Source organism: Peromyscus leucopus, chromosome 15 (assembly GCF_004664715.2).
Source record: "Peromyscus leucopus breed LL Stock chromosome 15, UCI_PerLeu_2.1, whole genome shotgun sequence".
In the NCBI taxonomy this organism is placed as follows: domain Eukaryota; kingdom Metazoa; phylum Chordata; class Mammalia; order Rodentia; family Cricetidae; genus Peromyscus; species Peromyscus leucopus.
The window spans coordinates 27,499,535-27,526,868 of record NC_051076.1 but is presented as its reverse complement, the minus strand read 5'-3'; the positions used below and the strand labels follow the sequence as shown (position 1 = coordinate 27,526,868).

The 27,334-nt window shown below is 40.3% G+C and overlaps 1 protein-coding gene across 1 annotated transcript; it reads right to left on the bottom strand.

Annotated features, from left to right (window-relative positions):
* Positions 1-3,072: 3,072 nt before the first annotated feature.
* On the bottom strand, positions 3,073-12,873 carry LOC114685408 (intelectin-1a-like). Its single transcript, XM_028860070.2, has 7 exons — positions 12,738-12,873; positions 11,803-11,895; positions 10,220-10,467; positions 9,812-9,970; positions 9,356-9,476; positions 8,465-8,568; positions 3,073-3,320 (listed from the first exon to the last, which is right to left on the bottom strand). The coding sequence occupies exons 1-7, from the start codon at positions 12,871-12,873 to the stop codon at positions 3,168-3,170; spliced, it is 1,014 nt and encodes a 337-aa protein (XP_028715903.1). The 3' UTR covers positions 3,073-3,167.
* Positions 12,874-27,334: the final 14,461 nt, after the last annotated feature.

The following is a 27,334-nucleotide window of genomic DNA, read 5'->3' as shown; positions in this document are numbered from 1 at the left end:
CATTTCCTTATTTTTAATATAGCAATAACAGTAAAGTTCCCATGTGTTTTTTTTTTAAAAAAAAATAAATGAAACAACATGTATAGCCCTAAGAAGTTACCTGTCTTAGAGTAACAACTTACTGCATACTAGTGAGTCACTTTATATAGTATTCTTGAGTGTTTAATAAAATATATTTCTTTCCCCTAATATTATTTTCTAATTTATCCTCTGAGTATGTAAGAGGGCACTGGATCCCCAGGAACTAGAGTTATAGGTGGCTGTGAGCTGTCATTTATAAGTTGGGAATTGAACCCAGGTCCTCTGCAAGAGCAGCCTGTGCTCTTAACTGCTGAGCCATCTCTCCAGCCCCAAGAAAATATATTTGAATGTGATTTTTTTTGAGACATGTATGCCATGCTGGCCTCAAACTTCTGAACCTTCTGCCTCCACCTGCCGAGATGTACTGCCCTGTCTAGTTTATGTGCTATCACGGATAGGACCCAGAACATTATGTGTGTTAATGGAGTTACATCCCTGGACCTTCAATTTAACTGTACTCATTAAAGGGAAATTTGGGGCATTTTTGCTAAAGAACAGCCTCGTTGTTGTAGTGTAATTCCAAGGCAGATGTAGAGAAAATTACCTCATGTTTCCCAACTCACAGGGGCAGTGGGTGAGAGTGTACAGCAGTTAGGCATGGCAGGGACAGACATAATGTAGACAAATTACCATTATTATAATCTTTTAATAAATTCAAAGTGTGAATTTATAAAAATAATTCTGTGGTTTGCACCCAAAACACGTTAATTAAACAAACCTACTCTCTAGTTTGTCTTGTTCTAGAACCAAAGAGTTAAAGACATCCTTTTTGTAGATTATATTTTAATCTTTCTTTTTCTCTCTGTGATTATTTTGCTAGATTGAAATCTCCTCCTCCTCCTCCTCCTCCTCCTCCTCCTCCTCCTCCTTCTCCTCCTCATCCTTATTATTATTCATGGGAACTTACAATGAAATCCAGGGCCTCATGGATACAGGGCAAACACTCTCCTACTGAATTGTATCCCAGACCTTTTTAAAAATTTCTTTTTAATAAAAAAAAATCACTTATTGTAATGAACTCACAAGTAAAAACATCACTCAACTAGGTGAATCTAGCCATTCAATTGCTTGCCCAGTCCCGAACGCTATACTTCTCAGTGAACTTCAGGATGGTTAGGTGGCCTTTCTTGAGCTTTACTTAGGGTTTTTAACTTTCACTGTCAATTACATTTTAGGGATTTATCAAACATACATACACACACACACACACACACACACACACACACACACACACACACACACCCTAAAAGACTTGAAACCAGAAAATGACTTTATATCACTTTTCACAAATCATGTGTCATTTACCTGCATTTCAATTTTCCTGAAGACATCACCTGATAACTTAGGGTTTCTATTGCTGTGACCAAAGACCATGACCCAAAAACAAGGTGGGGAGTAAAGAGTTTATTTGGCTTACACTTCCAAATTGCTGTTCACATTGAAGGAAGTCAGGACAGGGACTCAAACAGGGCAGGATCCTGGAGGCAGAAGCTGATGCAGAGGCCACAGAGGGGTGCTGCTTATTGGCTTGTTTCCCATGGCTTGCTCAGGGAACCCAGGACCACCATCACAGAGATGGCACTACCTACAATGTACTCCCCCAATTGTCACTAATTGAGAAAATGCCTTATATGTAAGCTGGATCTCAAGGAGGTATTTCCTCAGCTGAGGTTTTTTTTCCTCTCTTATGATTCTAGCTTGTGTCAATTTGACACACAAAACCAGCCAGTACACCTGAGATGAGCCTTTTTTGGTCTTTTTTTTTTTTTTAAATAAATGTAATATACTCACCTTTTTACTAAATGTAATATATTCACACTAACAGCTACTCACATATAGTCAGAAGTATTCCTGTGTCCCACCTGGCCCAGAGTTGGAACAAATCTCTCTCACCTGCAGACCCACATTCACTTATAAAATAATCACTTAGAGGTTTAATTTAATATTAATCACAAACTGTATGGCATATGGCAGGTTTCTTGCTAGCTAGTTATTTCATCTTAAATTAACCCTTTTCTATTGATCTATGTATTGCCACATGGCCATGGCATTACCAGTCTGCTGGCATGTTGCTTCTTGGTGGTGGCTCAGCATCTCCTCCACCTCTCCCCTCTACTTCCTCTCTTTCTCTTGGATTTCCTGCTTGGGTATAATGTGACTCACCATAGGCTAGAGCAGCTTCTTTCTTTATCAGTCATAGCAACACATATTCAACAGTGTACAGGAAGACATCACACAGCACTTACATATATACTTACATGTTTTATACACTAGGATCCACATATGGGGGAGATTGGATCGCCATATTTAACAGCATATATTCTAAGCCAATCTATTTTCTTGAAAATTTTGTGATTTCACTTTTCTTTCTGATAAAAGAAATCTGGTACACATAAAAAGTCAAATACTACTCATCTTCAAAGAAAATTTTTTATTATACCTCTTTATTCATGTTGTACCCTCAAGTGTGCATGAGTTTATGTATTTGCGTGCTGGTACCATGACACATGGGAAGATGTTAGAGGATACCTCTTAGAACCAGACTCTCTCTCAACCACCTGGATTATGGGAATTGAACTCAGGCCATCAGGTTTGTTTGTTGGTAAGTACCTTTACCCAGGAGTAAATTCTGTGGCCCCTTAAGTAAATTGTTAAAACACTATGCTTTGTTTTTGTTTATCCAGGGCATTTGTTACATTGGGAGTTTATGGCCAGGACAGAATGCACTAGACCCATCTTAAAAAAACAAACTAGCAAGAAACCCAAGTAAAATAAAGAAGTAGTGGAATAATGTGCCTCTTGTCTGTCCTGTATCTCTTGGGATGTTTGAGGGGCTACCTGAAAGAGTATTGCTGTATCAGGATTTCCAGCTGTGATGTCCTAAGAGAATCAAACAGGGCAGCAGAAACTCTTTTGAAATCTCCCACCCCTGTACCAAAATGATTCACGAAGACACCAAGCCTGCAATGAGCACAATTTATTCTCCTTTCCTGTGTCATTAGCATTCTAGTTACTAGGTGAGTTTTCCTCCATGAATGTGAGTCCACAGACTGGAGGAGATGACTGGGTCCCACACCATAAAGTTCTCAACGATAGAACAGAAGCACGGCTGCTTCGGTTATCTCCCGGCTATTGCTGTACCCAACGTGAGTTCCATATCCATTCCAATCAAATGAAGAGAAGTCTCCACACTGCACAGGGTTACCTTCTGGGAAGAATCCTCCTCCACCAATGCAGTGCTGGAAAAGGAGGAGGAGGAAGGAGCAATGAGAGGTCAATTGGTGATATGGTCCAGATATGAAGTGTCCTCCCCAAAGGTGTTATGCACTGAAGACCTGGTCCCCAGTGTAAATAACATCCAGAGGCAGGACTATGGGGAAGGCTTGACTATAAGGACCCTGCCTTCATTAGTTGGCTAATCATGGATGGGTTTACAATTTTGAACTGACTATTGGAGCTGTGTAAGTTGGGGGTCTGGTTAGAGGAAATAGATCACTTAAAGTGTGAGTGGCATGTTTTGAAGGGTATCTTGTCCTGGCCTTTTCTAGTCTTTCTTGGCTCCTTACTGCTATGCAGTGAGGCTTATTGCTCTGATATATCTTTTCTGCATGATATTTATCATGCTCCACTATGGATTTAAAAGCAACAGAGCCAAGTGACCATGGGTTAAAATATCAAATGCCATCAAACTACAAAGCCCTTTGTCTTAGTCTGTGTTACTATTGCTGTTTTGAAACATCATGACTGTTGTACCCAGATTCTGCCAAAGACCAAAAGACCAAATCCAATGCAAAAGCAAAGAGTCTTTGTATTATTACAAGTTAACTCAGGACTCTCAGCCTGTCTGATGGCAGCAGCAGAGCAGGAGAGACCCCGAGTAGCAATGGGGCATTTTTCCAAGACAGGGTTTCTCTGTGTAGCTTTGTTAACTGTCCTGAATCTCGCTTTGTAGACCTGGCTGGCCTTGAGCTCACAGAGATCTGCCTTCCAGGTGCTGGGTTTAAAGGTGTGTACCACTCACCGCCCAGCAGGGCTGGGTTTTTAAAGCAAGGGGGGTGGGGGGGTCTACAGACTACATAGGAACTGACTCAGGATTGATTTATGTGAGTGGCAATCATGTTAGAAACTTTTAATTGGCTACGGGTTAGAGTTATCCATTTTGGGTAGGCCTGGACAAGTCCCAGGCTTTGTCTTTGAGATGCCATGGAGGCTGGCTGGCCTAGCACATAGTGACTGTTGGGGACTGACTCAGTGGCTCAGGCTCTGTCCTTGACTTAGGCACCTATCTCTAAGTTGATGAGGGGTCCCAGACAGTAAACAATTGGCTGAAACTTGAGTGGTCAGAGTACATGCAGAAAGGGAGCTACTGCAAGGACTTTTTTTTTCATGGCCCTCCCAGAAACTGCTTGCTCAAGTCTCAGGAAACTGAAATTGAGGCCTGATGTCTGAGAGAAGACTGAGCAGCCTCTTATGGCATCTGCTTGGTCCTGTCAATGACTAAAGCAACTTGGGGAGAAAAGGGTTTTACTTGGCTTATACTTTCACATTACTATTCATCATTGAAGGAAGTCAGGACAGGAATTCAACAGTGCAGGAAACTAGAGGCAGGAACTGATGCTGAGGTCATGAAGAATGCAGCTTTCTCACTTGCTCCTCATGGCTTGTTCAGACTGTTTTCTTACAGAACTAAGGAGCCACAGCCTGGGGTGGCACCACTCACAATGGGCTGGGCCCTTCTTCATCAATCAGCAATTAAGAAAATGCTCAACAGGCTTGCCTGCAGCCTGATCTTACAAAGGCATTTTCTCAATTGAGGTTTCCTCATCTCAGATGACTGTAGCTTATGTCAAGTTGTCATAAAACTAGCCAGCACATCCTTCTTTTCATATATTGTTTCTCTCAGGTATTTATCACAGAGGCAAAAAACTGACTAATATAGCTGATGAATCCAGAGACACCTCAATAGCCAAGTTCAGTGGGCTCTTCATCCCTCATCAGACTCTCATTGGCAGTATCACTCTATTTGATCCATAAAACCCCCTCCATTGGCTTTAGTGGCATCACTGTCTCTTCCTACCTTTCCTTCAACTGCTCTGAGCCTTTGTTCTCAGGTTCCCTGTCTAGACTTTTCCTTCATGAATTCCTTAAGTTCTACTTCCCAGAGGGGACACATTTACAATTCTCTTATATGTTGTATTACATATTTAGCTTTAGATATGAATAATTCACTGATGGCTTAAAATCCCTATCTCTAATCCAGATATTTCTTAAGTTCAAGACTTAATGATCAGGCTGCCATTTAGAATCACTACACAGGGTCTTTACACTCCACATGACAACAAACAAACAAATAATCAAACAAAACAAAACAAAACAAAACAAAACAAAACAACAACACAGTTACTTACAGCCACATATAACTTAAAAAATGGGGATTTACTTGGGCAAGTTCATTGATAAGTTTGCCATTGCGAAAATCATAGGCTATCCTTACACAAGCTAGAATGTCTATGATGTTAGTAAGCAATACAAATCCTCTGAGACTGTCCTCATATTCAAAGTCCATTACTGATCAAAGCATGTACATTGGGGCTAGAGAGGTAGCTCTGTGGTTAAGAGTACTTGCTGCTCTTGCAGAGGACCAGGTTTGGGTCCCAGAACCCATATGGGGCTGACAACTATTGTAACTCTAGTTCCAGGACATAGAATGCCCTCTTCTGGCTCAAAGGCACCAGGAACTCAAGCAACATACAAACATTTGTGCAAGCAAAATACTCATATATATGAAATTAAATAAATACATCTGAAACAAGACAAAATAAAATCCCACCCAAACAAGCTAGTAACATGGGGGCTGGAGATATGGCCCCAATGTTGAGACATCCTACTACTCTATCAAGAGAATCAAAGTCCCAGCATCCATATCAGATCCCAGCACCCAGTCAAAAGACTTTAATGTCAATTCCCAGGGATCCAATGTCTCCTTTTTACCTCTGTGATCACTTGAATATACATGTGCACACATATAAACAAAATAAAAAAATGTTTTAAAAATCCAGCATCATATAACTATATATCTCTCCTTGATTCCAAACATATTTAGCATCTAGAAATCTTGGCTTACTACTTGATATTCACCTACTCAATGAAAACCATGAAATTATTCAAAATGTTTGTTGTAGAATATTCCTTTACACTCTGTGAAGATGTGTCACTGTGATTGGTTTAATAAAAAGCTGAATGACCAATAGCTAGGCAGAAGTTATAAGCAGGACTTGTGGACAGAGAGAGATCAGGGAAAAGGAAAGGCAGAGTTAGCTGGGTGGTGGTGGCACATGCCTTTAACCCCAGCACTCGGGAGGCAGTGCCAGGCATATCTCTATGAGTTTGAGGCCAGCCTGGTCTACAAAGTGAGTTTCAGGAAAGGCACAAAGCTACACAGAGAAACCCTGTCTCAAAAAACCAAAGAAAGAAAAGAAAAAAAAAAGAAAAAAAATAGAAAGGCAGAGTTACCAGCCAGAGGCTGAAGTAGTAGGATGGGTTAGATGGAGATGAGGTAACAAGTATGTGGAAAAACATACATTAAAAAAATATGAGTTAGTTTAATTTACAAGAGCTAGTTAGAAACAAGGCTAAGCTAAGGCTGGGCTTTCATAATAAATAAGTCTCTGTGTCATCATTTGAGAGCTGGTTGGTGTGACTGAAAAAGACTCATTACAAATGTCTTCTCTTCCCATTCTCTGTATTCAACTATTAATAAATTTAAAATCTTTGGAATTCATTAGTCTCCCCCCCCATATTTACATCACACTACATCAGGCTCTCATTTGTGCCATAGAAGACATTTCAATATTTATTTCCTTATGATTAGTCTTTTCTCCATTAGAATATATCACCTCTAGACTATCAGTGTAGTGTCCTCTTTGGAAAAAAAATAATGCTCACATTAATCTTATTGCCTGTTAAAACATTGCAGGGGTTTTCATCACTTATACAGTCCAAAAACCATTGATGTGATGTAAAAGTTGTTTCCTGATCTAGTCCATGTTAACATTTCCAAAAGGAGCATTTCTTATATTCCACATCCATCTTGCATACCAAAATTGAAAACAGCTTTCTACTCCCTCAACACCACATGCTCTTCCCATTTCATCATTCACAACATAGTCTCAAGGTCCTACTTGACAGCAAAGTTGCCTCATCTTGACCAGGTGAAAGACAAGCTAATGACTGAGGAATGAATGGACACTGAGATCTTCATGATCACCTGCCAGGAAGTGATTACCCTTTTTTCAGACTGTTACTTTAGGGAGGTCTGGATCCCAAAAGAACATGCAAACTTTTATTCAAGACAGGGTCTTACTATGTAGCTGTGGTTGACCTGGAGCTCACTATGTACACCAGGGTGGCCTCAAACTCACAGAGTTCTGTGTGTTTTTACCATCCAAGTGCTGGGATTAAAGATGTGCATCACCATGCTTGGCCAGAACATGTTAACTTGTTATAGCTTTCACTGTGGCAATAAAAGGGCTTTATCATCAGCCTGCTTTTTGCAAAAAAAAAAAATTATTAAGAAACAAAACAAACCCATACGAGTCTAATGATCCCAGGCTCAGGGAGACATCAGGTTGCTGCAGTGGAGGTGAGTGCACCTGTCTTGTCAGTTAGTTGATATGCCAACATCCAACAAGAGAATTTTTTGTGATAGGCAAGTGAATGGCCTGGGTGAGGTCTACAAGATGTCCAGGATTCTCCTAGTAAACCCTTGACACCATGAAAATCTGTACAAGCCATGAAAAGGGATGGAAAGGATATGTTTCACTCTAAAAGCTAAATCCCAGGTGGAGAGTGCCAATACCTTGTGACTCTCTAACAATCTCAGCCCCCAAAGGCTTGCACAGGGCTTCCTGAATACAAGTATCTCCCTCATTCCAGGTAATTGAGTGTTTAATTCTTTTTTCTTTTCTTCTTCTTTTGTTTTTTTCTGAGACAGGATTTCTCTGTGTAGTTTTGGTGACTGTCCTGGACCTCGTTCTATAGACCAAGCTGGCCTCAAACTCACAGAGATCTGCCTGGCTCACCTTGAGTGCTGGGATTAAAGGCATGTGCCATCACTGCCCGGCGAGTGTTTAATTCTTAAATCTAAACAAACAGTAACAGTGTATAAGAAGTTTGTAATATTGACTATGGTCTTTAACAATACAGGATTTCTGTATTTAGATAGAAGTTCTGATCCCTGAGACCAAGCAAGGTACAGGGAAAGGTCACACTCTCATACATGTACACATACTAACAGGGGATTCTCCCATGCTCAAAATACACAGATACACACTGGCAACCTCAGTCTTATTCATGGGCCTCTCTGGTCACTACACAGACTCACATGCTCAGTGTTACATCCAGTGACCCTCATTCCAGCACACAAGGCATTGGCTGCTCTCTCATTATTAAACACTCTGAATTGGATGTATCCTGCGGTGAATTCATCTGAAAACAAGAGACAGAAAACAGCATTCAAGAAAAATGCTAGAAATAGTTGTCAGCCCAGAGTTTGGTTCAGGATATACAGTCTAAAATAACAGACACATTGGGGAAGCCACAGCTATTCCTACCCACAGACCCCAAGAGTCAGTCCTTGAAAAAAGTTCCTCATCTGTCAGAGTTTGAATGGAGAAATTTGTTATATAGGAAAGTCTCTACTGAATATCTCCAAGGCTTGTCACAGCAGCTATCAAGTGCATTCATTTTGGTCCTGTTCATATTTATCTTGCTAATTTTTCTTTTAAAGCCTTCCATCTCGAGCATAAATAAGAACTTTGAATTATACAGCATAGGCTCAGCATTCATAAAGAGTATGTGCCACTTCAATTTATATTAAATAATGTAATATTTATCCCTTACAACCAAAACAAAACTCCATTTTTTCTGTCGTTCAGTCTTGTGTACATGGACCTGGTTTGTTCCCAAGAAACTTCTGACTGATAATGGGGTTGCAAAGAGTAGATTCACAAACTGTGTAACCCCAGTGCAAATGCTGACTCTCCTGCTTATGCTCTGTGATCCCAGGCAAATTCCTGGACTTTCAGTGCTTCAGTTTCCTAATCTGTAAAATGGGTTAGTAATAGTTTAGAGATCAAAGGCAAGCAATTGAATGAAGTGAAAGAAAACACATTTATAGAAGAGAAGCAGGCTGTCATGGATGGTAAATGAGAGTTATCATAACTTAATTTATCACGTGTCCTGCACAGTGTTCATAGAAGCATCAGAGACTCACTCCGGCCAAGGGGGGAGTAATAAGAGGCTGTCTTCTGAGCATCACCAAAGTCATAGACCACAGGTATTGCTGGGCCATTGTCAGTCCAACACTTCCCAGCTCCATATTTCACCGGGTACTTCTACAAGGAACAAAAGAAGTCACTGGGTAAGGATGGCAGCATGGGCACTCACAGGAACACTGTCCTGCTTGGAGAAGCACAACATGTCTCCAGTAACTGTGGAGAAGCACAGCATGTGTCCAGTAACTGAGATTGTTATTAGCTTCACTTCATCTCCACCTATCCTGCCCCTCTCTGCTCCGCCCTTCCTCTCTTCCACATACTGGTATCCCTTGCCTTCCTTGGCTTATTATACTTTAGAATAAGGGACAGATGCAATACAACCTGCCCAGCCTCAAACACCTGCCTCTCTTTCTACACCCTTGAAAACAGCCTCAGCCAGCAGTCTCCAGTACCTGGTACAGGCCAAACAGATTATGGCCCAGGTGCTGCAGGAAGCCATTGAAGGTGCGGTACCTCAGCAGGGAGCTCTCCTTCCAATTTTTCAGAGGGCTCTTGTTGGGCACATGCCAGATACCCAGGTTCTCAGCTTGAATGTCGAAGTAGCCAGGGTTCTGGAACGCAACCAACAGTGAGCCTGGCCAGATCAGGAGGTTTCACTAAGTCAAAGACCCACATGCACAGTGCCCCATTTCCAAGAATGATTGTCCCACCACTACCACCCCCACCACCTAATTGAAAAGCCTACTTGGGAGTATGTTGAGATTCAAGATAAGTATTTTTCAGTTGTTCAGCTCTCCCAGGCATGCTTGAGCTGCACTCACATCCTTACCCTTTCCCAAGTGGCCACAGAGTGTACCAACCTTGTAGTCATCACTTGTGGCCCCCTCTGCAGACCCAAAGGTATTGTAGTTGGCCCAGTTGCCATCCCCCTCTGGGTAATCGATTCTGCTGCCTTGCTGACTGGACCAGCGATCGCCCACTGTGCACTTCCCACCCATGTTGTTCTCATGCACACTGGCTACCAGGGTCCAGCCACCACCTGCAGTGGTCATGTCACAGAAGGTCTGGTAGATGACACCATTCTTTGTACAGAGGAAATACAGGCCATCTGTAGAGAGAACCAGTCCACAGTTCTGTGTGCAGGCTCATTGTCCATCTCTGCTCCAGAAGCAGAATGACTCTAGGAACTACACAACCATGGCTAATGCCTCATATCCTTGAGTGTCCTATCACAGGTGTCCCTGGGAATCTTCCTGAGTGTAGAAAGTCATCCTTCTGTGATTGAGGCAGAACACAGAATTGTTTAAACTGACAGTGATTTATTTCTAAAGTTAAACATAGTATTATTAAAGGACTTAGAAACTCTACTTGGTATATATTCAAAGAACTAAGAATGGGGCTTCAGTTATCTACATCCATGTTCATTACAGCGTTGGTCACAAAACCTGGATGACAGAAACAATCCAAGTATTACTTTACAGGAAAAGGAATAAGGGATAATCCATGCTGTCTGTTATGCAGACTATATATTGTGTACATTCCTTTATATCCAATAGATCAAAAAGAATGAAGTGAGCTTGAGAAATGGCTCCATGGTTAAGAGCAAGTGCTGCTCTAGCAGAGAACTTGAGTTAGGTTCCAGCGCTCACACTTGGCAGTGTACAACTGCCCGTAGCTCCAGCTCCAGAGGCCTAGATGCCCTCTTCTGGACTCTGTATGTACATACATATACATGTACACATTCCCCCACAGAGACATGTATTTCTACACAGTAATAATAATAAATCTTTTTAAAAATAAATTAACTGTTCTACATCACATATGAGCCTTGAAGCATGTTAATGAAATAAGGCAGATTATCATATGAGTTAAAAAGATTTGACAGATTCATAGAAGTAGGAAACAGAACAGCGGCTCACAGGGAACACAGGAATTTATTACTTTGTGGCTTCAGAATTTCTATTTAAGGAATCATTGCTTTTTGGATGGATAGTGGTGATCCATATCATTGTGAAAGTCGTTCTTGACTCTGAAAACCCTTCAAACTGGTTAAGTGACAATTTTTATCCAGTATGTACATTCTATCACATTTTCTTTTTTTTTTTTTTTGGTTTTTCGAGACAGGGTTTCTCTGTTTTAGCTTTGTGCCTTTCCTGGAACTCGCTTTGGAGACCAGGCTGGCCTCGAACTCACAGAGATCCGCCTACCTCTGCCTCCCGAGTGCTGGGATTAAAGGCGTGCGCCACCACTGCACGGCCTATCACATTTTCTATATCAAAAAGAAAAGCTGTTCTAGAGGACAAAAGCCTGATTTCCTAAGTTGGTTATTTGTTTGTATTTTCGAGACAGGATCTCCTCAGGCTGCCTTGGACCTTTCAATCCTCTGCTTTGGGCTCCCAAGTGTTGGGATTACATTGTGCTATTTAAATGCTTCATCACTCACCTCGTGCCCCAATGACCTTCTGCTTGATTTCCTTGCAGGTTCTAAACATAGAGGTAGACATAGGATTGGTCCATCTGTTGGTATCCAGATTCTCTTTAATGAGAGAAGATGCAGAGTTTCACTCTCATGTGACACCCATCTTCCCCTTGTCATTTACTATATACTCATTACATGACTTCTCAAAGCCTCACTATGAGAACCAACAAGATTTGTAACTAGGAAGAAAGACAAGAGATTTGAAGGTGTGGAGAACTTTGTGTCCAAAGTCCTGAAAAAGGAGAATAAAGTGAATTCCAGCTCTGCATTAGAAAAAATGCAGGGAGCCTAATGTGCCTGAAGCATGGGTAGTGAGGTCAACAGTGCTGATGTTTAACCATGAGACCTTTGAATAAAAAACCTTGCAAACTAGCCTCAACTCTGTAATGTCATCTGAGAACCCAGAAGAGTAATAACAAACATTAACTTTGGGGTCAGAGCTACTACATAGCTCCATGTTTGCAAGTCAAGTATTTTGGGATTATACTTACTGAGGGAGATCAGCTCCCATTTTTCCCCCCGGAGTACTCTTGAGTAGGGTGAAGTGAGAAATATTTAGATAGAAATATAGAGGGAGAGAGACAGATAGAAACAGGATACCTTCGGGAGGGCCTGGATCAATACCCACTGGCCACTTCTGTCTCTTCTAAAGGCTTTTAAATGAATGTCAAAGGGTGGAGCAAAAGACCTCAGCCCAGCACAGCCAAGTGTAGACCATCCCAAACATCTGGTAACCATGCATGTGGTCAAGCCATCCCCTAATGCAGCCCTGCTGTGTAAAGGAGGCTCAGATCTCACTAGGAAACATTTGTGGGCTCCCACAAGTTCCTCCTCTTAAATTTTAAAGGACACCTCAGATAGAGTGAGGTCTATCTTAGGTTGTTCTCCCTGATTATTACTTCCATTAGGGTGGAAGCCATCAGGAGAAGGTTGCCCATCTCTGGCTCTCAGCCTCTGGCAGGAGGGGTTATTGAGATTGACATAGCTCTGGCTCAGGTTTATATTGAGCTTACAGCCATCCACAGTGATCTCCATAGCTGCTACAACTCCCAGTACAGGAGTGGAGGATGATAAAGATGGAATATCCTTTTTAAATGGATCTTAAGATATCTATAACAGTCTTATTTGTGCCAAGCCCCCACCTTTTTTTTTTATTAAATCAATAAACTCTGGATACAAACCACATCAAGTAAATTACATCAAACTTAAAGATTCTCTTCTTCAACAAACTCTAGGTCATTAACACCAACACAATTCTCGTATAATTACATATTTACAACTGTCATGGCTCTTTACTGTATGTATTTATACCTAGCTGGGCTATTGACTATATGTATTTACACTTATACATATTTACATTTTATAAGCTTACATTAAACATTTAGACTTACACTAACATTTACACTTTACATAAACTTATGTACAACATATACTTATTTATACTTCTTATAAAATTATATTCAAAAGGAAACTCTCTGTAGGATTACCATTAGCAAATATCTAGAAGAGATTTATTAGTTATTTACCAAGCTTATAGAAGAGATTTCTTAACTAACATCTAGAAGAGATTTCTTAACATTTAGAAGATATTTTTTAACTGAACTACTATCACTATACATATTTACTCTTTTTACAAGCTTACTTATTTTTACTTCTTAGAAACATATTCAAGAGGAAACTCTATTGATCTATTTTACAAACATATTCACAAGGAAACTATTTTACAAACTTTGGCACATATCTAGAAGAGATTTTTTGGATGAACTATTTACCAAACATATTTAAGAGGAAACCAGACATCTAGAAATACAGACATCTAGAAAGAATCTCTTAACAGAACTAACTTATACAAGCAAGCATCTAGAAGAGATTTCTTAACATTTGGAAGATATTTCTTAGCTAAACTATTAACAAGACAAGAAGTACATAAATCATTTCTAAAGTTCAGAGTTTATAGTCAGCTTTGATATCATTGTGAAAGTTCACCTGACAGTTGGAGAAAAGAGCCTAATTCATCAATGGCTCTCCCTCAACCCTGGGATTTAGTGAGTTCTGTCACTATGGATTTATAACACTTGTTGCTAGGGGACTGTAACACTCTGGGGACAATGCCACTCCTCCAAATCACCTTTTCTGCTGAGCTCTCTCAGCCATTCTGGAACTGGCAGAGATACTCTCAGCAATAGACAGTTTCTAACTAGGGGTTGTCCTTTTACCCAAACTTATTACAGATCCCCTGAGTGCTTTACTCAGTTACAGCAGAAGCCTTACCTCAGGGTCAGGGTGAAATTACCATATTGAGCTGCCAAAAAACTCTTAGAAAAAACTCTCTGTTCCACTATTAGGCACTATCTTTCTCTTAAAGGAGCCTCCATTGATTTGCTGATAGTCAGACAAAAGTGGTGTGGCTCTGAGCTCCATTTCTTTTTAGGTTTTACTAAATAGTGACAAAATCTTTGTCCTCAGCAGTCTGCGGGTCCCCTGAGTCTCCTACTTGCACAGACTGCAGGAGGGAATCTCAATATCAGGAACATTGGTTCAGCTGCTTTCACTCCAGTTCCTCTATAGGAATGTCATTGGAACTGACCTTCCTCTGTTCCACACTCTTCACCAAATGCTCAGGCAGCCATAGAGCTTCATTTTCATCTTGTGAAAAACACATGTTTGTACATGTCCTCAACCTCATATTAAAACAGGGTTGGGACTTCCACAATATCATGCAAGGATCTTTCCATTTCACCTGAGCAAAAGTCACCAAAATCTATCCACAGCAGATTCCTCACAGACATCCATATTAAAAAAATTCAGAACAAAAAGAACATGATTCAATGTGGTGATTGAGGGTAAATTTCCCCCTTCTTTATTTTTTTAAGTTGTATTTTAAGACTGCCATGAGCTCTTTCCTCTATGCCTTGTCCTTGGGGATTATAAGGAATGCCTTGCCACACCAACTCCAGTGTCGTCCATGTGACATGAACAATTATGTCAATAATAGCGGACGGGAGATACGTGTCCCATGGGACTAAGCTCCCTGGAGGTCCCTGGCAGAGTACCCGTGTTATGTCTCGTTCTCGAAGGAGACGTGCTTCAGAGATCATGAGCTCCCTAGGCTATGGGTTCTGTATAACTGCTTTTCTGATAATGTTCTAATTAATCTATAAAACACAGCCAAAATTAATGAATGCTTGGGTTGTGAACTGTGGAGGAAAGGGGAAGCTGCACATGGACCTTATTTAGATATAGCAGAATGAACTATTCCTTAAAGACCTCAAGCCTCAAGCCGCTAGATAATAGAAAGTATAATATCTCAGGTATTTCTAGGGAATGAACACTCACCCACTAGAAATCCTTTAGGAATCCCAACTAAAGTGATTTATGGCAGAAAACATTATCTCATAGGAGGCAGATGGTGGGCCCCTCTGTTTAGGAAGTTCAGCATGGAAAACTTAAGGACTACAACAGAACCCCTTCCCCTCACAGGTGTAAAAGTACAAGAGTCCATATTCCAGCAGGTAAAAAGGTTTTATATTAGAGGAGATATATGATAAAGAACTGAAGAAATACTTAGGGAGGATCTACAGCATCAAAATTGGCTAAATGGGTCATGAGAACCAGAAAAGTAAAAGTTCATAATAAACTAGAGAGCAGCTGAGATAAAAATAAAGGACACAGCCGCAACCACAAAAAAGCCTTCACAAGTCTAGGGACTGTACTAAGTTTATAAAACACAGACTGCTCTTTAGGTCATAAAGTTCTTGTGAGTAAAGAGCTATGTCTAGCACCGATTAACAACTGTGTGCTTGATTTTTTAAAAAAAGATGGTGTAATTAAATTATTGCCAAGCTCTTGTTGTTCCCTGTATGACTTGATAGTTTTCTTTTCTGTATATAAACTACTGATTTACAGAAGTAAAATTACAACAGATTCAAACCACTTTTGAGTGTGTTGTCTGTCAGTCGCCAAATCCTTGCCTTCCTGACTACCCAAGCCCTGATTCTCCTACGGTCGTGGTACTCCCGGTGGGCCAGTCCGTGGCAATGCCTGTTTTATGTTCAATTTGCCATTGGATAAAAAATTGCTGAAATGCTTTACTACTATATCCAGAACCATTATCAATTTTAATAAATTTTGGTATTCCCAAATAGGAAAAACACTTCAAGCAATGCACAATTGCATGTTTTGTAGCTTCCCCAGATTGTGCACTGGCCATTAAAAATTCTGAGTAAGTGTCTATGGTCACATGTACATATTTTAACTTGCCAAATCCCACAATATGAGTGACGTCCATTTGCCAGAAATGATTAGGAAGAAGATCTTGAGAGTTTACCCCTAAGTGAGGGACAGGAAAATAATTTGGATATACCCCACATCGTTTAACTCTTTGTCAAACAACTTCCCTGGTAAGATTAAATTGCTTCCTTAGACTCTTGCTATTTTGATGATGAAAAGCATGTGACTATTGAGCCAATTCTACTTGGGATAAGGCAATCATCCTTGTTAATTTGTCAGATGATGTATTACCCTCACCTAAAGGACCAGGAATGAGCTCTAATATGACCCACAAATCATTGTAACTTTCTTTGGTGAATAGTGTCTTGAATATGTTGGAACAGCATTTTAACTTGACTGTGGCTAGTCCCAATGCATGAAACAGTTTTATAACTATAAAAACTACATAAATATATTGACTATCTGTATATAAATTAAATGAGCTGTTCACAAGAAACTGAAAAACCATGATCACTGCCTGTAATTCCACTATCTGTGCAGAAGTTGGGGTTGTTTGTACTATGTAGCTTTTTCCATTGATAACATAAGCAGTCCTTCCATCAGAAGAACCATCAGTAAAAACTAGCACAGCATCTTCTATGGGATCTTTCATAACAATCTTAGGAAATACAAATGAATACATTTGAGCAAATTGTAGCAATTGATCAGCTGGAAATTGACTATCAGTTTGACCTAGAACCTGTGAAAAGGCAATTGCCCAAGAATCACTATTTTGGAAAAGCCAATCAATTTGCTGTTTTGTAAAAGGAACACTAATTGCACTTGTTTCTTTAACAAAATAACAGCTAGATTCAATTCTGCTTTTCTGTACTAAACAAGCTACCAATTTGTAGTATGGATTTAATGCCTTGGCTGGTGAAACAGAAAGATGCAACCATAAAAGAGAATTGTTTTGCCATAATACTGCTGTAGGAGTATGTTTAGTGGGTAAAATATATGCATGCTAAGGTAGGGTATAGTTAATGTAATGTACTTGCTGATGTTGAATAGCCTTCTCAACTTGCAAGAGAACTTTTCTATCTTTTTCAGTTAACTGTCTGGGTGAAGTAGGGTCACCATCTCCTTTTAAAATACCACTTAAAGGTTCCAAATCACTGGTAAATAATTTTAAATAGGGTCATAACCATTGAGTGTCCCCAGTAATTTTTGAAAATCAGTTAAGGTTTTTTAACCCATCCATTCTTATTTCCAATTTTTGAGGCTTTATTTTCTTAGGGTATAATACATGTCCTAGATACTGAAAAGGTCTTTGTACTGTCTCTGGAGCAAAAATTAAGTCTAGGCAAGTAAGACAGCACTGAAGCTGTCCAAAAGTGTTAAGTAAAATTTCTTCATCTTCATGTACAAGGAAAATATCATCCATATAATGAATATTATAAACCTGCTGAAATTGCTCTAACTTTTTGGATAGCTTGAGCTACAAATTTCTGATACAGTGTTGGGCTGTTGACCATTCTCTGGGGCAAGACCTTCCAAATGGAATCTTTTTTTGTTGTTGTCTTCCTTCCTTCCTTCCTTCCTTCCTTCCTTCCTTCCTTCCTTCCTTCCTTTCTTTCTTTCTTTCTTTCTTTCTTAAGTGTCTTAATTTATTTATTGAAAAAATACAAGTACCAATGGAATCTTTTCATGGGTTCTTTAAATTTAACTGAGGGAACACTAAATGCAAATCTTTGACAGTCTTGGAGAGCCAAAGAATGGTATAAAAACCATCCTTCAAATTAAAAATAATTTTATAAGCATTTTCTGGTATAGCAGTAGGGATAGGCAATCCAGGCTGTAAAGCTCCCTTTGATTGTATGGTTTCATTATTTTTCCTTAAATCCTGTAATAATTCCATTTCCCTGATTTCTTTTAGATGAGGAAAATAGGAGAATTCCAAGGAGAATTAGAAGGTTCAATATGACCACCATCCATCTGTTTCTGTACTAACTGATGGATGGTTTGTATTTTTCTTCTGTTAGGGGTCATTGATCTATCCACACAGGCTAGTCGGATTTCCAAGTCACAGGATCTGCATGGAGTACAGGCTGCTCAAGGACCCTTCCTAAAAATATTCTGACCGCAACCTATTAGCTCTTTCTTTAGGGGGTAAAGATGACCTTTCTATTAACTTTTGGTCAGGAACTTCTTGTTTAGAGATGGTTGTACCAGGACTATATAAATATACTCCCATAACATCTGGACCCCACGAATTTACAGGCAAGTGTGGGACAATGTATGGTCAAAATGTTCCTTCACGACTGCTTAATCTCACCAGGAGAGTTCATTGCTGCTCTGCTCAGGACACTGAGTTTGACCAACCCCTTGCAAGTGTGTCATAATTTCCATTTTTGGCCACATAGAAAGTCATTGACTAGCAGTTATAACAGATAAATCTGTACTTGTATCTAAAAGACCCAAGAAAATTTTCCCATTTATAACTAAAGTATAGGTCCTGTGGACCTATGGCTTGTAGCCAATAGGCATCTGATGAACCAAACCCAGCTTCTCCTCTCTTACCTCTTTTGACTGGATTTTTTGTTTGTATCTGAAGAAGTAAACTTAACTGTGCAAGTCTCCAGCCAATCTTTGTTATTGAAATTCCTTTGGGTGAGTGAGTCACCACCTTTATTTCTCTTACATAATCAGCATCAATTACTCCAGAAGCAACAAAGATTCCCTGCATGGTGGTACTACTTCTTCCCAGCAACAGCTCTACAGAGCCTTTTGGGAAAGGTCCATAAACGTCTGTAGGGAGGGCCCGCATCCCCATTTCAGGGGGCAAAACTGCGTAGATGGAAGAGCTGAGATCCAATCCAGCACTACCTAGGGTTGCTGTATAGAGATCAGGGCTATATTTCTTTTATGGAAGATTGACAGCTGAGTTATCCTAAAGGTCTATTTTGTTGGAGTCTGGGGCGGGCCCTCCATCCATTTCCATGAAATGGATTCTCCCGGGTATTCATCCTTGATAGACATTTGTTAGTTCAATGTCTCCCTCTTTTGTATCTTGGGCATAGCCCATGTTCTCTATTTGCCTTTAAGCTATTTCTCCTGTCAGGACACCTCTTAATATGGTGTCCCATCTTTCCAGAACCAAAACAACTTCCCTGGGTCTGGCAGCTTTCCCTTTTCTGGAATCAGGATGGCTTTGCTGGTACAAAAACCCTTGACTCTTTTTCCTTGTAATGCTGTAACCATAACTATCCCTTGATTGTATGATGGCCCTATATCTGAACAAAGTCAGATATAGTCAGAGATGTTTCCTTTCTTTCTAAAAGGGCACATTGCAGCCTGGCATGCTGCATTGGTATTCTCATAAGTGAGCTGTTTCACCAGCAAAAGTCCAGCTTCTGAATCTTGAATTAACCTGCCTGCTGTTTGCATTAATCTGGAAACGAAATCCTGAAACAATTTTTCAGGTCCTTGCCTTATCTTAGACAAATCCTCATTCTGTCTTCGAGATGATGGAAGCTTATTCCAGGCTCTTTTGGCAGCTGTATTAACCCGAGCATACACTGAGACATCAAAATCTAACTGTTGACCTGTCTCCTGATATGGGCCTTCTCCAGCAAGCATATCAAAAGGGATGGGAATCTGCTGGACCCAATTTATCTTAGCTGTGGCCTGACATTGTTCCACAAACTTGGTTTTTTTTTTTTTTTCCACAGCAGATATTCTTCACCTGACAGGCATGTTCTAGCCATTTGTTTCCAATCCCCTGGGGGGCAAAGTGTCCAGAGAAAGACTCTCTAACAATGCTGTTGTAAAAGTAGCATCAGGACATATTGATTACAGGCTGTTTTTAATTCCTTAAGCTGTTTAAAAGGAATTGGAACATGCACTCGAATGATATTACCCTGGCCACCCTGCTGGGATGGCAGGGATCATTTGGAAGCCTTGAATTTCCTCTCCTTTGCTAGCAGTCTCCTGAATGCTGGCTTGAAGAGGAGACTTAGTGCTAACAGAGAGAGTTTGCATTGCTCCTGGAGATCTTTGTGCTAGGGCAAGTCCAGGCTGCTTTTCCATTCTGATAGATGCCCCACCCCAGATGAGTCTAATTCTGTTCCTACAGAGGGAAGATGAATACCTTTCTGAAAGGGATAGACCTGAAGGGCTTCCATTTTTTGAGTGAGAGAAATTACTAAATTTTTCAAGCCTTTCAATTTCTTCCTTGTCTCATCCCAAGATTTCTGTTCCTTCAACTCAGCTTCATGGTCAAGAGGAAACGGATCTTGTTTGAATGGTGTTGTACAGGTGTTCTCAGGCCCTGCTGGTGGAGTGGAGGGTTTTGTCTCTTCTGAGTCTGCTTCAGGGAAGATTCCCTCCCGCTTCTCTGTGCTTAGATCTAAACTGTCCTGAACCAATGACCACAGGCCAAAGGCATCTATAGGAATCATTTCTGGCCTGTATTCTCCATAATATTTTTGCATTTCAACCCCAATTCTCTGCATTTAAAGTCCCATAATCAGAAAATCAAGGACACAGTTCCTCTATGAACTCCAGGAACCTCTGTACTTGTAGTTCCACCTTACCCCTCTGCTTTTTAATTTTTCTACTGAAGAGGAAAAATCAGTATCCCTCTTGAGAATCATCTCCCCCTCCCATGTAAAGGTATCTGCTGATCTATAAGTGAACCCAGAGCTGACCAGAGATTGAATTTACATGATATATCCTGGACTCAGCAAAAGAGGATATGGGGAATAATGGACTCAACTGATCAGAGATTGAAGTCATGGGAAAATAGGACTGGAACAATAAATCTGAATGTATATATCCTGGGATCAGCAAAAACAGGATATAGGAAGTAAAAAATGTATGTCTCTGTAGATACCCTGCATCCTGTTAGCCATTAGTACCTTCATGCATATAGTTCAGCCAATAACTTCAAAGAACTACCTTAGCCCAACCCTCTCGTCCAACGATATGTAACCCACTGCATGTTAACTTTTCCTGTATAACCCCCTTGTAATAAGTTCTCAGTTTTTCCTCATTTACTCCCTGTAACGGAGGAAGTCTCTGCCTGGGCTTGGCTTGAATGAAGAAATCGTTTGTTTTGCATGGGAAGTTGGCTCCTTGGTGGTCTGGTTGGGGGTCTCGCGGCACGGGAAAAACACTACAAGTGACTCTTTGAAGATTTGCTTACTATTTTTGTGCTTCATTTTAACTCTAAGGAAATTCTATTCTTACTCAAAATTTTTTGTGATACTGTATTCCTGTATTCTACCTCCCTTAATTTTCATAGATAGAAGTTAAGAGAGAGAGAAAGAAAAAAAACCTAGAGAGAGAGAAATATAAGCTGCAGCTTCACTAGGGCATCTTCCAGCCACTTTCACTCCCCCAAATAGATTATCCCCACCTTAATTTCCATAATCAGACATGTTCTAACTTCCTTTAGGGCCCTCTGATGCCCCTTTTGAAAGTCCCTGGTCCCTGTTTGGGCACCATTTGAGGGAGACCAGCTCCCCCTTTTTCCCCCCATTTTTACTCTTGGGGAGGGAGAAGTGAGAAATATTTAGATAGAAATATAGAGGGAGAGAGACAGAGAGAAACCCAGGATAGCCTCTGGAGGACCTCGATCAAAACCCACCAGCCCCTTCTGTCTCTTCTAAAGGACTCCTTTAAAGGAATGCCAAAGGGTGGAGCAAATGACTTCCCCACCAGCACAGCCAAATGCAGACCATCCCAGACACCTGGTAACAACACAGGTGGTCAAGCCATCCCCTAATGCAGCCCTGCTGGGTAAAGCAAGCTGAGATCTCACTAGGAAACCTTTGTGGGCTCCCACACATTACTGTGACTGAGCTTCAGTTCCCTAGTGCCTAATACCAAGCCTACAAAGATTTTCATGTGGAGATCAAGTAAGATGGCGTTTAGAGACTTTTTCCTTAAAAATACTCAAAAAGCAGTGAAGAGGTACTACACATTTTAAAATGCTGTTGAGTTCTTGTAGAGAGCAGAATTGAAGACAACAGTCTCTGGGCACAAACCAGACCATTCCCTTGGCACTGAAACTCTAAGGCCAAGTTCTTAAGTATAAGGAGTGATTAGGATGGGACACAGTTCTTGCAGAAGGTCCCCTAGAGCTACACACAAGTACAGAATCTGAACCAGGACAGACCTCAACAGTCTCGTTGCCACTGGTCAATTCCTTCAAGAGCCAATCAGCACCCAGTCTACATCTCAAAGGCATAATCTCTTTGGGGGATGGCATAGGTTGTATTTACATGTCCAGGAATACACACACACACACACACACACACACACACACACACACACACACACACACACATCACACACACACAAACACATATATATCACACACACACACACACACGTATATATGTGTGTGTGTGTGTGACTGTGTCTGTGTTTACATATATATATATATATATATATTGTTTAATTATGGAGATATATATGATTAAACAAAAAGAGACCTTTATTTTTGTAGAGAGTGGTGAGGGGGGTTAATTTGGAAAGGCTACAAAGAGGAAAAGGAATGGGAAAAGAATAAAATTATATTTACTTTGAAGATTTTTAAAAAGGCATGATGGGCCAAGCAGTGGTGACCCACGTCTTTAATCCCAGCACTCAGAAGGCAGAAGCAGGCAGATCTCTGAGTCTGATGTCTGCCTGGTCTATAGACTGAGTTCCAGGACAGCCAGGGCTACAGAGTAAATCCCTGTGTCAAAAAACAAAAACAAACAACCACAACAAAAGTGTGATCTCTGTTCCTCAGAGATCCACATCCTGGAAGCAGCCGAGTCTAGTGCTGACTACCATTAAAGCTAGAGGTGACCTGGTAGCGAGACTCACCAGCACTGCAACTTCTGGTGGCCAGGATGATAAACAGCAGGAAGCTGAGTTGGGTCATGGTCATCTACAGAAAAGCAAGATGAAGGTCAGTCTCTATCCAGACCATCTTTCCCGTTGTCCCTGTCTCAGCTCCTATCTAGTCCTTCCTTTCCTTTAAACTCCTCATTTCTCAGGGCTTAAAGCAGTCCTGAGCCAGAGTCCACTTTCCTAATTCCATCCACAGCAAGTGCCTTCCCTTCCATACCTGTCCAGAAATGAAGAGTTGTCAGCTGAGCAGAGAGGATCCCCCTTCTCTCTGCAGAGTTTCTAGTGTAGTCCTGGTGAAGCTCTTATCTTTTTATGGGAAGAGCCTGGTGGGAATAGCCCAGACTTTGCCAGGCTCCCCCTTTTCTGGCAGGATGCCACAAGAGAGGCAGCTTTCATTTATTGCAGGGAAAGTTCTTTTTACAGTGTTGACTCATGGGATTCAAAGGCTCAAAAAGATAAATATTAAATGTCATATCCTAGCACTATCACCAGGTTTGGAAATTCAATGATCTGTGTATTTTTAAAAGGGAAATAAATGAGGTGACTTGCAACCTTTGACATCCATTTGGACATTTTAGTTTGTGTCTTTCTTGCAAGGTAATACTTAAAATCCCCAAATATTCATAGTTATTCCCATTTCATAGGAGAGAAAGACTTTCTTTTGGGTGGGACACAATGTATAACAGAGTACATTTCTTATAGCCCAGGCTCTCCTCAAACTCACTGTTTAGGTGATGATGTCATTGAACTCCTGACTCTCTTCCTCCCACCCAAGTGCTGGGATTATGGGCACACACCATCAAACTTGACTATAAAAAAGAAAAGTTTAACAACAAAATAGTAAGTAAGTAATCATTTAAGAATAAATGCATATCTTTAGTCTGCATAAATTGAATTTCATACAACCTTCACTATTTTGTATTTGATTTTCTCAGAGTTATCACAAACTAGTGAAATTTCACAATAGACTGCATTTTGGATTCAATCTGTTTAAATCCTCTCTGAAGATGCTCGGAACTTCCTCCATCCCCACCTTTTGTCTTTCTCCAGTTCTCAGACACCACTTAGGGCTACAATTGAATGAATTGTCTTTTCCTCAGCGATGAAACATCCTCAGTACAAAGCTTTATTATAATACTAACAACATTGCAATCCTTTGGGAGTCAGCTTTTGGTTAAGCTCATATTTTATATCTTTTTATGTTCAAAGGACTGATATATACAACATAACTCAGGTAGGTTGATAGAATAGAACAAAACAGAGGTATGTAACTCAGCTGGCAGAATGTTTGCCTCGGATACATGAGCTATGGGTTCAATCCCTGGCATCTGTAAACTAGGTTTGGTGGGGCATGTCCGAAATTCCTGCACTTGAGAAGTGGAAATAGGAGGATCAGAAGTTCAAGGTTATCCCTTACTACATGGCCAGGTTGGAGGACAGTGTCTTGTACATAAGTCTCAAAAAAAAAAAAAAAAAAAAAAAAAAAAAAAAAAAAAAAAAAAACCAGCAACCTGCTCACACACAAAGATAATCTACACATCTTTAAGTGGATAAGTTCAAGGCCATCTTTGTCTACATAGTGAGTTGGAAGCCACCATGTCTCCTATTTATTTTGTTGTTTCCTTGATTGTTGCTGTACGGACCAGCCTTCAGTAGCTCAGGAATTGAAGGGGAGCCATGGAGTCTCCAACTAATTACTCAATTGATCTTTCTTTCTTTTGTTTTTGTTTCTTTTTTTTTTCTTTTTCTTTTTTTTTTTTAAAGATATATTTATTTATTATGTATACAGCATGTATGACTGCAGGCCAGAAGAGGGCACCAGATCTCATTACAGATGGTTGTGAGCCACCATGTGGTTGCTGGGAATTGAACTCAGGACCTCTGGAAGAGCAGTCAGTGCTCTTAACCTCTGAGCCATCTCTCCAGCCCTGTTTTTGTTTCTTTTAAAAAAGATTTTTTTTTAATTTTTTATGTGTAGTTCTGCCTGCATATACCTCTTCAGGCCAGAAGAGGGCTCCAGATCTCATTACAGATGGTTGTGAGTCACCATGTGGTTGCTGGGAACCACATGGTGACTCACTGGAGAGATGACCTCTGAGTCATCTCTCCAGCCCTCAATTGACCTTTCTATCTGAGGGAGTAAAATGTAATTCTGGGGTTGTTGAAAAAGGGAAACAAACACACACACACACACACACACACACACACACACACACACACACTCCTTCAGGGTCTTTCTATCTTTATATATTCTTTTTTTTAAACACCCTTTTTAATATTTCCTACACCAAATACATTACAAAGAGGATTTTCCTCATAACCAAAAGTTATGCAGTTACTATATAATCAACATAAAAGCATGTTTTTCTGGAACAAGTCAACCCAAATACATTTTTTTCTTTTAAAATTTAATACATTTTAAATTTCTTTATTTTGTTTAGAGGGATGGGGGGCATGCATGCCAAATACATTTTTTTTAATTTAAAATTTTTTTTATTCATTTTACATACCAACCACAGATCACCCTCCTTTCCCTTTCATCCCTCCTCCTGCTCTCCTGCAGCCTCCCTTCCCTGACCTATCCTGAATCTCCTTTTCAAAAGGGTAAGGCCTCTTGTGGGGAGTCAGCAAAGCCTTGTACATTAAGTTGAGGCAGGACCAAACCCCTCTCCCCTGAATCAAGACTGAGCAAGGATTCCCATCATAGGTAATGGGGTCCAGAAAGCCAGCTCATGTACCAGGAATAGATCTTGATCCCACTGCCAGGGACCCCTCAAACAGACCAAGCTACACAACTGTCTCCCATATGCAGAGGGCCTAGTTCAGTCCTATGCAGGTTCCACACAGTTGTTGACCTTAAGTTCATGAGTTCAGATGAGCTTGGTTCAGTTGTCTCTGTAGATTTCCCCATCATGATCTTGACCCCCCTCTTGCTCATATAATCCCTCTTCCCTCTCTTCGACTGGACTCCCGGAGCTTGGCCTGGTGTTTGGTTTTGGGTCTCTGCATTTGCTTCTATCAGTTGCTGGATGAAGGCTCTATGATGACAATTAGGGTAGTCACCAATCTGATTACAGGGGAAGGGCAGTTCAGCCACCCTCTCCGCTATTGCTAGTAATCTAAGCTGGGGCCATCCTTGTGGATTCCTGGAAAATTCCTCTTGCACCCCTTACCCCATAATGTCTCCCTCTATCAAGATAGCTCTTTCATTGCTCTCCCACTCTGTTCCTCCCCCAGTGTGACCATCCCCCATTCCTTCCCCTCTGTTTTGTCCCCATCCCCAGGTTACACATTGAGATCTTATCTGTTTCCCCTTTCCAAGGCAATTCATGCATCCCTCTTAGGGTCCTCCTCGTTTCTTAGTTTCTCTGGAGCTGTGAGTTGTAGGTCTGATTATCCTTTGCTTTACATCTAGTATCCACTATGAGTGAGTACCTACCATGTTTTTCTTTCTGAGTCTGGGTTACCTCACTCAGGATGATATTTTCTAGTTCCATCCATTTGCCTGCAAATTTCATGATGTCACCTTTTTCCCCCCAGCTGAGTAATACTCCATCATATACATGTGCCACATTTTCTTTATCCATTCTTTGGTTGAGGGCATCTAGGTTATTTCCAGGTTCTGGCTATTATTCTGGCTTTTTTCCATTGTACAGTTTTGTCTTCTTTGTCAAAAATCAGGTGTTCGTAGGTGTGTGGACTAATGGTATGGTCTTTGATTCAATCCCATTGTTCTTCATGTCTGTTTTTATGCCAATACTAAGCTGTTTTTATTACTATAGCTCTATAGTAATAAAAATAAGTTGCTTTATTGTACAGCAGACATGTCTCAATGTCCAGAAAGTCAAAATTCTTAAAACATTTTAAATGCCATATTCTGTAGGTCTTTGAAGTGTTTGAAGATTATCTACCTAATTAAAATATATCATTGTATACGTAGAAACTTAACTAACATGACTGTAAGTTTGATTATCATAGATGACTAATTATTAATCTGTATTTCTTAATTATATATTACAATTTTAATTGAGTTGCATAAACATAATACCTTAAATGAGAATAGAAATATACATACATTATAACAAAATTAATTTTAAATTTGTATCAATAAACCAAAATCCATTGCAATGTGAAACATTTTAAGCAAGTTGTTCCTCTTTAGAGTAGATTCAATAATCTACACTTCCATCCTATTATATCTATCTCATACATTTCTATATCACTTGTAGAAGGATTTTCCATTGATAAATCTTTTTTGTTTGTTTGTTTGTTTTTTGAGACGTGCTTTCTCTGTGTAGTTTTGATGCCTGTCCTGGATCTTGCTCTGTAGACCAGGCTGGCCTTGACCTCACAGAGATCCACCTGGCTCTTCCTCCCGAGT

Excerpts from the sequence above, each read along its gene's own strand:
- LOC114685408 (XM_028860070.2), bottom strand. The coding sequence starts at position 12,873 with ATGGAGATCACTGTGGATGGCTGTAAGCTCAATATAAACCTGAGCCAG. Across the intron at positions 11,896-12,737 it reads TGGCTTCCACCCTAATGGAA|AGAATCTGGATACCAACAGA; the intron begins GTAATAATCAGG and ends CTCTCATTAAAG. Across the intron at positions 10,468-11,802 it reads GAAGGTCATTGGGGCACGAG|ATGGCCTGTATTTCCTCTGT; the intron begins GTGAGTGATGAA and ends TTCTCTCTACAG.